At 43.7% G+C, this 14,493-nt stretch overlaps 1 protein-coding gene across 1 annotated transcript in view; it reads right to left on the minus strand.

The window, feature by feature from the left end:
* The window catches only part of LRP1B (LDL receptor related protein 1B), a 1,474,154-nt gene that overhangs the window by 412,026 nt on the left and 1,047,635 nt on the right, over positions 1-14,493 (minus strand). Inside the window, exons 22-23 of the mRNA XM_084809602.1 lie at positions 12,823-13,005; positions 725-925 (exon numbers count right to left, since the gene is read on the minus strand). Coding sequence (XP_084665728.1) covers positions 725-925; positions 12,823-13,005 — 384 coding nt within the window. The remainder of the gene's footprint in view (positions 1-724; positions 926-12,822; positions 13,006-14,493) is intronic.

Here is a 14,493-nt window from a genome sequence, read left to right on the forward strand (position 1 = left end):
GATATACAGCATGACTTACAGTGAAATTCCATGCACATTTATCAGGCAGTAAGTCCCACTGTGTTCAATGGCACTTACTCCCAGGTAAGTGTGCAATAGGACTGGAGCCTTAATAGATTAGTACAGAATTCTTTTTTTAAGGCAACTTCTAGAATCTAGTAACTAGGTTTATAGTAGACTGTAGCAGATTGACAATACACACAGGTTTCCTTAGGGATCCTCTGGAACATATTTCATTGACTGTTTTATTAGTTAGTAGTGGGGGAAGAAAATAGGAGTATGCTGAAATCTGTGGATTCAGGCTTATAGAAGGCAGATTGGATAGCCTCATGAGCAGAAAGATCAGAAAAAATCAGTAGAGCCAAGTGCAAAATTACACATCACAGTGCAAAAAGCATAGTTCCTGATTGTGCATAAAGAGCCTTCGCATGTAAGGACCATATACCATGTGTGAAGGTCAGTGGTCATGATCCTTCTCCCCTTTCGGTATGCATGTTCAACTATGTGAAGAGTGCTGGTAAAAGTATCATTGACTCAGAGCATGGAACTCTGACCATCCAACACAGGAAAAAGGTGCAATTCACTATAGTTTGTTCTAGAAACATTTGGTGCTAGAGCTTTAACATGAACATTTCCAAAGGGAAAATGTAAATATACAGAATTAATGAGATAACTGAAACTTGTTTTTCTTCTATAAATGTGGATTTGGTCAAACATGAACTACCGCAAAGAATATCTTCATCAGATCCATCAGGGCAATCTCTTATCCCATTGCAGAGCTTCTCAGGTTGTAGACAGATGGAAGTGTCATTAGCACAAGGATATTTTGGTGGTCCACACATATATCCTTCGCAATTATTCTCATCAGACTGATCCTCACAATCAATGTCTCCATCACACAGCCATGCTTTACTAATGCACCTCCCTTGAAGAAAAGAGAAAATAAACACACAAAATAAGAATGAAAGCAAATACAAGAAGAACATACTCCCCAAATGCAATCTCTCATTCTTTTGTTACTTAATGGCATTGTATAAAAGAACAAAAATGTCCAGGAGAACTTTTCCTTGTATTTGAAAGTACTATTTACTAGAGGTGTATGAACCCCACCTACCCAAGACCACCGGGGGGGGTCCACAGGGAGGGGGGAGGAAATCCATTCTTCCACCCCCAGGATCCTCCCCTGCTGGCTTTGCTCCATGGCGAGTCCACGGAGCTGCCAGCCTGGTCCATCTGCTGCCAGACTGCCAGATTGTGGACGCAAATGGTGTCCGGCGTAGCGGACGACATTTGCATCCCTGCTCTTTGCCATGATAGGCTACATAAATCTTTACGTAGCCTATCGCATGAAGGAACAGGGACGCAAATACACCAAGGCAGGGACGCAAATGGCATAGCGGACAATATTTGCGCTCCTGGTCTTTGCTGTGATAGGCTATGTAAATCTTTACGTAGCCTATCAAGCGAAGGAACAGGGACGCAAATGGCGTCCGCTACACTAGACGCCATTTGTGTCCGCAGTCTGGCAGTAGCCGGACCCAGCGGCGGCAGGTAGGGATGTTAGAGAAATCCGCTGTGGATTCAAATGAAGCTGGATTCCAAGGAATCTGGCCTCAGGAATCCATAGCGGATCACGAGGCCTGGAGGACTGGAGGAGGAACAACACTTGGCTGCTTCTAGCCAGCCAGAGCCGTTCACCTCTTCCCTGTCCCTGCCGATTGCCATGTCTTTAATTTTTTTTTAAAAAAAAATGGCAATCAGGAGGATGTGCCCATAGACTAGGGATGTCAGAGAATTCCGCCACGGATCTCGGTGAGGCCGAATGCCAGTGCATTCGGCCCCCCGAACTCTGTGGCGGAACGGCCTGCCCCCCCATTCCCCCAGATCCCCCCCGGGACGAGACTTACCTGGGGCAGATGTTCCGGGCGGCAGCGGCTTCAGCGGTGGCAGCTGCTGTAGCTGGTCTTCTGACCGGCTGCCGCCGCCGCCATTTGCACTCTTGTCAGGGTTTTTTTTTTTTTACAAGTCATGATAGGCTACGTAAAGATTTATGTAGCCTATCATGGCTGGGTGAAAAACAAACAAACAAACTGTGTACGCAAATGGTGGCGGCTACAGCCGCCATTTGCATTCCTTATTTTTGGCTGTCTTAGTCTACGTAAATATTTAAATAGAAAATAAATGATGGCGAAAATAAAGGGGAACGCAAATAGCATAGCGGGCTCTATTTGCGTCCCTTTTTGATTCGCCGTTTTAGCCTACGTAAATATTTACGTAGATTAAGACGGCCAAAAATAAGGAACGCAAATGGCGGCGGCCGTAGCCGCCACCATTTGCGTACGCGGTTGTTGTTGTTTTTACCCAGAGCCCTCTGCGGACAGCTCTGGCCTGGGCCTGGCCAGCTGCTCCGTGGAGCTGCAGTGGAGCACAGCCGGCCATGGAGGATTCCGGGGGGGAGGAACGGATCGCCTCCCCCCCATCGAGGATTCCGGGGGGAGGGACGGAATGCCTCCCCCCCCCACCATCAACATAATCCACGGAAAGTTAAGTGACTTTCGTACATCCCTACCATAGACTTATACAGAAATAGAGTCATGAATCTTGCGTATATATCTATGTGTCCATATACTTATATGCAAGATTCACGGCTCTATTTTGCATATAAGTCTATGGGCACATGCAATCAGCAGGATCTGTCCATAGACCTATACGCAAAATAGAGCCGTGAATCTTGCGTATAAGTCTATGTACACATAGACTTATACACAAGATTCATGACTCTATTGCATATAAGTCTATGGGCACATCCTCCCGATAGCCATTTTTTAATTTTTTTCTTTTAAATACATGGCAATCGGCAGGGACAGGGAGGAGACGAATGGCTCTGGCTTGCAGGAGGGAAGGTAAGCACCCCCCAAGCCAGTTCCCCCCCGCCGGAATCTGAGTGGAGGGGAACCGCTCTGGTGGATTCCGGGGGAGAGGAACGGATTGCCTCCCCCCCATGGATTCCCCACTGGAATAGATGGTGGGGAATCCATACACCCCTAGTGGCAGGCAGGATCTGGCCAGCGCGAACTTCGCGGGGTGGCAGAGGTGAGTGGTCTGTTCCACCACGGACTCCGGGGGGGGGGCGGATTCTAAGAATCTGGCCTCACTGGAGTCTTTTGAGGAATTCTCCGCCATCCCTACTATTTACAACAAAGGTGGCAACCACAATCTCCTAGGGATGTACAAAAATTACTTACCTCAAAGATAAAAATTACCTTTGTAATAAAGATTACGTAGACTACGGCGAAAATAAGGGCAATGCTATTTGCGTTGCCCTTATTTTCTCCGTAGTCTACGTAAAGATTTACGTAGACTACAGCGACCAAATAAGGAACGTGAATGGCGGCTCCCTATGGGGGCCGCCATTTACGTACACACTTTTTTTTTTTTTTAAGTCACCCGTGATAGGCTACGTGACGATTTACGTAGCCTATCATGGCTGACTTTGCAGATCTAGCCATGATAGGCTAAGTTAATCGTCACGTAGCCTATCACGGGGGCATTTTTTTTTTTAACTTTTTATTTCTCGGCCGGGTGAGGCGAGGCGCCTCCTCCCCGGCCTGAATTTCGGCCGGGCGAGGGGGGAAGCCTCTCCCCTGGCCTGAATTTCGGCTGGGTGAGGCGGGAAGCCTCCCCCCCCAGCCTGAACTTCGGGGGGAGAGCAGCGAAGCGCCTCCCCCCCACTGCAAAAAGCTGCGAGACCAGGTAAGTGGGTTTCATGCACCCCTAGCCCCAAGCCTTAGCACACATTAGAATCCATGGCAGGGAGATAATATATCATCATACTCTCATTAATACAGGTCACCAAGCAAATCCATAGTTGCAAACCTTACCACTTGGTACATTGGTTGGCTCACTTGTAGCATAATCCTATGGGATTGATCCTCTATAGGTGGCAGGCCTCCATTTATCCTAAGCTCTGCCAGGCAGGGCGGGAGAAATAATGGAGGCATTTTCACCTCCCGTTCCGCCTGTGTGCTATTTTTACCTTCACTCTCAGCCCATCTAGCTTGCTTACACTTCTGGGCACAGGAAGGAAGGCTGAGAGGCTTGTGGATCCAGCAGATCCACACCCACCCACCATCAAGCCCCCTTTCCTTCCTCTCCACCCTCTGTTGCAACCTCAAAAGATGAGCAGCTGTGGATCTTTCCTGCATTCTCTGGGTGTGGGGGAAGATCCCCACATGGATCCCGCCCCCCCAGGATTGAGTCTATGGCTTGTTGTGGTGGGAATCTGCCATCTGAGGAGCCACAGGATTGCTCTGTTAATCTGGACAGTCTACGTCTGGTCCACTGAGCAGTTACCCAAACGTGCATTTAATTAGCATTCACTAATTTCCCATTAAAGTACGATGATACATTATTGATGTCATTGCTGATAGATCTAGGCTTAAAATGGTGCAATCAATGCCCATCCCATACTTGGCCCACAATTTCCAGGATAGCTTTCTTTTTTATTTGAGCAGGTCTCATCTGACTAGTAGATTCAAGGTAACTGCCAAATAATGAAAGGGATTTTGCCATTTCAAAAATATTTCAAAGGATCAGAGTAATTTTTTCCCCACACGTAATTTCTCCCCTGAAGACACTACTAAAATTAACTAATACACGAATATTAATTTTGTGCCATTTTTAGCATTCCCCTCCTACTCAGCAAAATTTTATATGAAATCCCCATATAATGTCACCACAAAATATTTCTTTATTTAACTAGTGCTAGGCCAGAAAATCCACACACATACCCAACTTTCATGGGGCCATTTCCTGCAAAAGTGGGGGAGCAGGCAATTAGGAAGATTTTTGGAAGGTTTGGAGAATTTCTGATCTTTGGGGGGGCTGGTTGTTTACCATGGTAGACATAATCAGCAGTCGCAGTATTCTTTTACTGTAAAAAAATAAAAGTGACCCAATGGGAAGTGGATAGAGATGGACAAAAGTCACTTACCTGGTCCCGCAGCTTGCTTCGCAGTGAGGGGGAGGCGTTCCGTTCCTCCCCGCCAAAATTCTGGCCAGGGGGGAGGCGCCCCGTTCCTCCCCACCGAAATTCTGGCCGGGGGCAGGCGCCCCGTCCCTCTGGCCAAAATTCTGGCTGGGGGGGAGGCACCCCATCCCTCTGGCCGCGAATCCTCCTGGCCGGCCGGGACGCAAATGGCGGCGGCCATAGCCGCCACCGTTTGCGTCCCTGCAGTCAGCCATGATAGGCTACGTAAATCCTTACGTAGCCTATCACGGCTGACTTTGGGGGGGAAAAACGCGCGTACGGAAATGGTGGTGTCCATGGGTGCCGCCATTTGCGTACGCACTTTCCCCCCTCCCAAAGTCAGCCATGATAGGCTACGTAAGGATTTACGTAGCCTATCATGGTGTTTTTTGAAAATCTAGCCGTGATAGGCTACATAAATCTTTACGTAGCCTATCACGTTTGCTTGTGTTTTGTTTTTTTTTTTACTTGGAAATGGCGGCGGCGGCAGCTGGTCAGAAGACCGGCCGCCGCCGCCGCTGAACCGCCGCCGGGAGCCACCAGCGCCAGGGACATTCGGCAAAGCTAAGTCCCATTCCGGGGGGGGGGTGGCGGACCGTTTCTCCACCAATTTCAGGGGGCTGAATGCGTTGGCATTCAGCCTCCTGGAGATTCGTGGATAATTTCTCTCCGAATCTTCGGGAGGCCGAGCGCCGATGCATTCGGCCCCCCGAAGTTGGTTGGGATATTCTCCGCCGGCCCCCCGCCCCCCCGGGACAGGACTTACCTTCGGCGAATGTCCCTCTTGGTGGCGGGTCCCGGCGGCGGTTCGGCGGCGGTTCGGCGCGAGCGGGGGCGGCGGCCGGTCTCCTGACCAGCTGCCGCTGTTGCCATTGCAAAAAAAAAAACCTAAAGTAAAAAAACAAACAAACACCCATGATAGGCTACGTGATGATTTACGTAGCCTATCATGGCTGAATTTGGAAATCTAGCCGTGATAGGCTACGTAAATCGTCACGTAGCCTATCATGGGCTCTTTTTGTTTTTTTACTTTTTGTTTCGCGGCCGGGGAGACGGGGCGCTTCTCCCCAGCCTGAATTTCGGCTGGGCGAGGTGGGGCGCCTCCCCCCCCCGGCCTGAATTTCAGCCGGGCGAGGTGGGACGCCTCCCCCCCCTCGCCTGAACTTTGGGGGGAGAAGCGAAGCGCCTCCCCCCCACCGCGAAGCCAAGCTGTGAAAAGGTAAGTGACTTTCGTACATCCCTAGACATCCCTAGAAGTGGACCATTTGGACCAATGGGAATGATATGTCATGGCGTAGCATTATTTCCAGGGCAGGGCATTATTCCCAGTGGCTGCCCATTCTTGATGTCTTCCTACTTGTATCAAATATTCAAATATTCAACTCCTTCATATTATCTGTAAATAAATTTATATTGCCATCTTTTCTGTAGGATATTAGGGTGTTAAGTCCATTAACATGTCTACTTGGTTGCCATCAGTAATTATATTTTCCTGTAGCAAAGATTTTAAACACAATAACTTATTTGAAGTGTCTACCTAACAGCTATAATTAAATCTCTTATGTTTGTTACATTTTCTTGCTATACATGACTTAATTTTGTAGACTGATTATATTCCTACAGCACATCCCTTCTCAAATGGCAAATATCAAGTCCTTTATCAGGTTGTGCTCCAGAAACTCTCAATATATGCATGCTCATCAGCAATCTTTATGTTATATTAATTCCCCAAGTAAATTCATCGTATCAGAATCAACTAACAGTGCAATCATAAGCATGTTTACTCAAAAGTAAGTCCCACTGAGCCTTAATCATTAATGCAAAACCCTTCATTGAGTATCTCAAATATATTTTTGAGTTTAAAGAATCAGCCCTGCAATATTTTAATATGTGAAAACTCAACCATCCACTCAGAAATGTGACTTAAATAATTAGTGCTTAGAGAGTTGGACTTTGGGCCAAACCAGACATAATGTGGGACATTCTATTCAGACCTTATTTTATTTACTTTAAAGTATGTTCCAGTGGTGCTGGAAAAGGGACTGCACAGAAACACAGACAGCTGCTATGAGCAGGGGAAATATACAGATATAACGCTTACTTGGTAACTGTGGATCAGTCTAAGGAGGGGTAATACATTCATCACACACAAAAGAAAAGAAGAACTATTTGATCACATAATCCCAGCTTTGGATAACCTAGTAATCAACAGTTACTTAACATGTCAATTAATTTCCTTCTGTTTTATATTACTAAATTGTATCTGCCCATTAAAACCTAAGGAATGTTCAGTTTATTTTGTTCATTAGGTCACACTCAAGAAAAGTCATTGAGTTGAATCCAGATATTCTATGACCAAAGTTCTGCTCACAGAACTTCCCACTCAAGAAAGGTGTGTGTGTGTTTTTTGGGGGGAGTGATTTTCACCCTTCCCATGCAGTCCCCTGTGCTCCCAGAAAATATGTTTTAGAACAAGGGGTGGGGGACCATTTGTGGACTCAGTGGCCCTGGGCTAGGGCATCAGGGGTTACATCCCTGCAGTGGGTGGTGCCACTGCTGATGCATGCAGATCAGCTGAAGGGGAGCAATTTCCCTGCCCAATGCTGAAAGACGCTCCCCTATCTCTGATCAGCTGTTGACTGGTTATAAGACCTTTTGCCTGGGGAGAGGGGGTGGAGTCTAAGAGAGAAACTGGTGAGCTGGGTGGGGAACCTCTGCAGGCTGGAGGTTCTTTATCCTTACTCTAGAGGGTTGGAGGACTCTCTGAAACAGTGTAGCAGGTGGTATAGGAGACTGAAGTGGAAAGAGGGAATTGGTGGAAAAAATAGCCTTTCCTCCTGGGACCTCCTCTGGATTACCATCTCTTCCATGAACAGCAGAAGAGCTATTATGGATTCAAGGCAATAACTTGATAATGAAGCATCTCCTTAAGACTAAAATTTTCTGCTTTATCTGCTACATATTTCTTAATGACAATTATTTCTTCAACAAACTACCATATATTATATGCCCCTTACAGTTTATCCTTCAGTTTATCAAGCAGAACTGAAAAGAGTTTGTACCAATCTTAGTTACTTCATATAATATAGTAGGGATGTATGAGAATTTAATTGCTGTTCAAAAAAATACCTGTAAATGAAGATTTGCATTCGCAACCCTGAATGTGAGCGTGATGTCATTTTTTGAGAAATTTCTCATATTCTTGAACTTGTGATCACGTTCGCAAATTGCATCTATTTTGAAAAATGCACACTTTAAAATGCACACTCCCCCAAAAGGATGCATTTTCATGCTTTAACCAATGGGGGGAAGTGTGCATTTGGGTGCATATTTGGAAAAATGAGCATTTTTCCTGCTTGGAAAAAAAAGATGCTCATCTTTGGGAGTGAGAATAAGGCGAAACTAGCATCAAGGTGGACAACAGAGAACCTTGACAAGCTTGAACATGGCAAGCTCACCATCCTTAATACATAGTTCACAAATTAACCTACATAGATTTACATAGTTCATCAAAGCTGTAATGTCTGACCATTTCCCCACATGCCTTATAGATGTCATGTCTACTCTATCGGCTCAGAGCTCTATCTTTTCTTAGAGAGCAATCCTATGGCCCTTAGACAGCATCTGGGTGTAGATGCTGGGTGTAGAGCCAGTGTGGTGTAGTGGCTAGAGTGTTGGACTGGGAGCCAGGAGATCTGGGTTCTAGTCCCCACTCGGCCATGGAAGCTCACTGGGTGACTTTGGGCCAGTCACAGACTCTCAGCCCAACCTACCTCACAGGGTTCTTGTTGTGAGGCTAAAATGGATAGTAGGAGGGTTATGTACGCCACCTTGGGTTCCTCAAAAGAGGAAAAAAAGTGGGATATAAATGTAATAAATAAAAATAAATAAATAAATCTGGGGGGCCATGATAGTTTGAATTCCTGTATCCGAGGTCAGACTCAGCAGCACTCCATGTCCCCTTCCCTTCACAGCTGGCACGGAGAGAACTGTGCTGGGTGCCTCTCCGCGGTTGCAAAAGCGACCATGGAAGGAAGGTAATGGGGGGCATTCTGGTGGGTGGGCAGGCCAGTTTATGAGGAGTCCATCAGCCTCCATCCCTCCTCCTCCCCGACACCTCAGCTATACAGGTGAAAATGCCAGTCTAGCAAAGATGCAGAGTGGGAGGAGTGGGGAGGTAAAGATCTCCTTCCGCTCTGCATAGGATCCCCATCAGCCTTCAAGTTTGGAAGCTGATGGGCATCCTGATAGGGTGCACTCTTAATGATCTTTCCTCAGAAGTATTCCCCTCTTCACGTTGCTCTTCTACCAGTTAGTCTGAGATCTCTGGCCATTTTTGAAATGGAATGACTATAAGCTGAAGCACGGCCTTAGCATCTGTAGCTGCTTTTATACAAGTACATTCATTCACATGAATCTTAATGCATTTCTTCAGCTTCATTTGTTGCTCTTTGAGAGCTTCAGGAGATTCACATTGTAGCTTTGCCCATTTTATCTGGCTCGTGATTTAGGAACCACAAATGGCATGAAAAAGAAGCAATTTTGCAATTGCTAAATGTTCCATGACTTGTGGTGAATTAAATATATCTTCCTCAAAATTCTTCTCAAAATGCTTCTTTTCTGGAAGCAGCTGCTCTAATTTAAGCTGTACTTTTGTTTGTTGGGTAGTGGGACTATGGAGGATGCACCTGTCAGTTTTGGTTTCTCTCAGCATGTCATTATTTTCCCGACTGAAGTTAATCCTGTCCCTTTTCTGCATCAGCTTGCAACTTTAAAAAAAAAAAATGTCAGCGCAAAGATCTGTATGCATTTTCTTGCACATTTCCCATAATATACACATTTTGTACACAGTTTTGCCTAATATTGTATCTTTGGCAAGCAATTTTGCTTAAAATAGTGCTATTTTGTTTCCCCCCCCCCCACTAATATATGCATGTTTGTGCACACTTTCCCTGAATATACACATTTTTGAATGTTTTTCTTTTGTCTGGAGAACTGTATCACAAAACTCTGAGAAGTGTGAATACCAAAGAGTAACTGTGTTCCAGTCTGCATATTAATTAAGGAAGTGTTAATTTTGTAAGTTCCGATCAAAATGGAAACTGAACAAAATTCTCCCCATCCTTAGGTAGGGCTAGCAGGATCAGGACAGTTGTTGACACTGCTGGCAGAACAGTATTTTCCCTTCATATAGCCACCACAGCCTCACAATGAAGATTGAGCATGGTGGTCTAGTTGGGGAATAGGAGCAGAATTAGTGCATATAGTACTGTAAGCTTGAGCATTATCTTCAGCACCTAATAGCAACTGAGTATAAGCACTAAGCAACAAAGAAAGGTTTAATTAACAAGCCTAATGTCTGCACCTACAATATTTCCCCATGGTGGTATGAGACTCATTTCTATATCCAGCATATACTTTGCTCTTCAGTTTTTAAAGCAAAGATTTTGGAACTAGTAGATATCAGATCTGTTGAGTGTGTTCAGCCGCTGAAGTATGGCTTTCAACAGAGGGTAAAAATAGAAGTAGTTGGATATGTGTATTATATTTCCAGTTAAGATATAAACTTACTGGATATGAAATGCATAAGGAACTCCAAATAATAATCTTAATACACTTTATGAGCCCATAGCTTCCCAAAACATTTACTGAGGTCAGTAAAATTGCAGAACATGCATCAGTTCTAGCCCATTTAGAGGTACCTAAAACCTATGAGTTATAAACTGCCTCTCCCTCAGGGTATACTATGCACTGTACAAAACAGCATAATCAATATAGGGGTGTTCATTAGTTTTTAAAATGAATGGAAAATGAAGCAAATGAGCCCAATTTGTTTCATTTATGAAAACTAATAGGAATTCAAACAAATGTTCTGGATGAAAATTAATTCATTGTTAATTTTTGTTTTTGTTTTGTTTCACATTCATTTCTATTAAAATGAAAAATTGAACAGTCTGGCACAGTCTGTACAACTCACAGAAAGGTTACAGGGAGGGGGAAGTGAGATAACAGCTAAACTGAGAAATATAAAATAGGATATGTAAACTGTAGGGGTAGCTGAGAATTTTGTTTCAGTTCAGTTTTGATAAGAATTTACTAAAATTCACAAAGTTCTCCACATTGAGGACAAAAAGAACTTTAAAAACTGGAGTGCAGGAGCAACTAAAACTGACAGATTTGTCCATCCAGGCCCAAGGCAAAGAATGTTTAGCTTGTAAAAGTCTTGAATCTGAATCCTGGTGTATTAAGACATATTAGTGCTGAATTGGGGTTGTTACATCTTAATTTTGACAAGCTTCTCATCTTTAACAGCTGGGAATACCTGAACCTATTTAATTGGCTGGCAAAAATGGGTGAGAATTCTGTTTCAATTTAGTTTCGATAAGAATTTACCAAAATTCGCAAAGTTCTTTATATTCAGGAGAGAAAGAACTTGCGGTTTTAAAAAATTGAATGTGGAAGAAAAAGAACCTGACAGATTCACCCTTCTCTAATAAAATGGGGGGGGCACTTTATATGTCTGAAATTTGGCAGGTCTAATGATTTGAAGCTGTAGTAGAATGCCTGAATTGTATGTCATTTGGAAAACAGCAAAGTTACAAGTAGGAGAAAAATAGATGGTTTTCCCATTGAAAGCAATAAGAAGCTTATATGAAGTGCACCTTTTTAAATGGCCTATAAACTTGGGACCCTTCCTCCAACCTGTCTGAAATTTAGCACATCTGATACCCTGCCATGGTATGGGTGTGGAATGCCTGAAAATTGAATGCCACTTGGATAGGAAACATGGTGTTATGGACAGCAGAAGACTGAACATAACAACATAAGAACAGTCATGCTGGATCAGACCAAGGGTCCATCTAGTCCAGCATTCTGTTCACTCAGTGGTCAATGTTGAAATCAATGGCAAAACAAAAATGAAAGTAAAGAAAAATGAAACAAATGCAGTACAAAGGAATGGAAATGAAACTAATGACACTTTTAATACAACAAAGAAGGAAGGGTTTTTTTCAGGCACATTCTTAACTAGAGCTATTCCTGGACTAGGCCACTTCAGACCTGGTGAGATAAGTATAATGTCATTTATCTGGATTTTCCTCAGAAAATATACCCCCTCCTTGAATATAGAAAAACCGTTTGATAGGAGGAGGATAGGCTGAATCCTTCTATCTGACTTTCTAGTTCTGTATATATCAGGAGGTGGGATTTTAAAAATAAATAAATAAATAAATAAAGCATTCTAAACACAGATCACATTTGCTCAAAAAGGATCTATTTCCTCTATTTATTAAATGACTCCCACCCTGGTGCTTAACTCATTTATCCAATTATTTATACCTGGGATAAATCTTGATTTCCAATGACACAACTTAGATTACTGGTATGTCAAAAAGCTTTTGTATCGCCAAAGTTAGCGGAGCTCAATATGTCACAAATGGATTGAAAATAAATTGATCCCAAACCATACAAATAAAAGAAAATCTATTCTCTTCTCTTTAAGCAACAGCCAGTTTGCCCAGAATATATACTTAATTGCAGAGATTTCACAGTTCATAGCTCATAATTATATCTAGAGACACTTCTGGATTTCTTTCCATCTGAATTAGATTTAATGGTTCTGATTTACCTTACCCAAGTTGTGGAGCAGCCTTTGGTTTGGGGAGAACAGGCTACAGAAAAGTCACAGACAGGAAAAGGATTAACCCCCATGCCCACCCCTCAGTACTCTTCTGCCCTTGATCACATAGTGACACATGTTTCAACTCTGCATAAAATATTATGCTTTTCAGTACCTGTAGTCTTGCAAGAAAATTTTGTTTTATTATCACATGAGCGTATAGTTCCATTGCAGTACTTTTCGTCGCTGCCATCTTCGCAGTCCTTTTCTCCATCACAGCGCCAGAACTCAGGAATACAGTGTCTGTCTGGGTGGCACTGAAATTCTTTCCCACTGCATCCTCCAAGAGAGGCTATTTCTAATGCAGTAATAACAAGAATAATAACTATAGGTTATCAGGATTGAGAGAATTTCTCATGAGGTCTCCCCTACTTCGAAGGCCCTCCCCCTTTCCAGTACTGGATTAAAGCTGTGGAAGTGCTATGCTGAACCATATTCTTTATCAGCAGTCCTTCTTTTATCCTAGCTACACTTAAACAGTGACAACAGTACATGAACATACAAAGAAGTAAACAGCAGTCCCGTCTAGTGCCTGAGATCTGCTCCACAATATAGATTGCCATAGTTCATGTTTAGCAAGTTTTGAGTAGTTCACATTTCTCCATTAACCACAAATGTGCCCACTGGTCTTCTGTCATGTGAAAAACAGCCAGCCAAGATTTCCCCCAAAGTAGCAGAGCACTTACAAGTTACATATGGACCAGAGCTTAAGCTGGAGAAAAAGTTATAATCACCCATTTACATGGATAAGATTATTTTGTATACTGCTCATACCATATTTAACAAAATATGTTTGCACTAACTCCAATGTGATTTGCATAGAAGTACAGCTAATATATCCATCTGCAGCCAGCTGAATTGTGGAATGATAAACTGAATATAGTTCAAAGGCACATTCATTAAGCAACTTGAAATTATCAGACTTCAACACACTGTGGTTCAATGAAGGAAAATGTGTTTTGTTTTTGTCTCAGAGATGGAGTTACGGGAATTTGAAAGAATTTGGGAGACAGAAAACAGGTAGATAAAAATAACCTGGGACTGAGAAAAGGAGAAACAGCTATATAGAAAGGAGAGGCACAAAGGGACACTGAAGGGCAGACCTTCTGATACACCTTCATCCAGCCCACAATAAGAACTGAGTCAAGATCCAGCAGAGATGGAAACATTTCTGAAATCATCTTGGGAGGACCCTTTTTCTGGTGGATTCTGGTCCCCTCCAGAAAGAAAAGTGGGTTTTTAAAATTTATTTATTACAATTATTTATATACTGCATTTCAAGGTACAGATCCTACTAAGGCAACTTACAAAATAAAATGAATAACATCACAATAAATATATTAACATTAAAAAAAATCAGGATCCTTCCCTCAGGGCAGTTGGTGGAAGATGGCCTTAGAGCATGAAGACTCCAGCTGGAATTGGAGCAGGTATCTGGTGTCATCCTCATCCACCTCCCTCTCTCTCCTGAAATCATTCCTCCTGGGCAGTTGATGGTAGCTGGCCCTGTGATGAGGGGAGGGGAAAGTCCAGCTGGAGTCTTCTTTGCCTGCCTCTCACCCTCTCCTGGAATCCGTTCCCCACCCGCCACCACACACATAAATCTTTGTATTTTTGCCCCCTTTGTCTGCTTCAGAGATCTTTGAGCAAGTAATATGGGGTGAAGCACAACCCCCAGGGCTGTGCTGCTCCCTTACCTCACATCCACCTCCTGATGTCCAGTGTGAGATAGTTAAAAAAAACTCACTTTACTGGACTGGGGTAACAGGAGATATATTTCAGCCCA

This window comes from Heloderma suspectum, chromosome 1, assembly GCF_057233095.1.
Source record: "Heloderma suspectum isolate Gila_16-S chromosome 1, 16-S_ref, whole genome shotgun sequence".
Lineage (NCBI taxonomy): Eukaryota > Metazoa > Chordata > Lepidosauria > Squamata > Helodermatidae > Heloderma > Heloderma suspectum.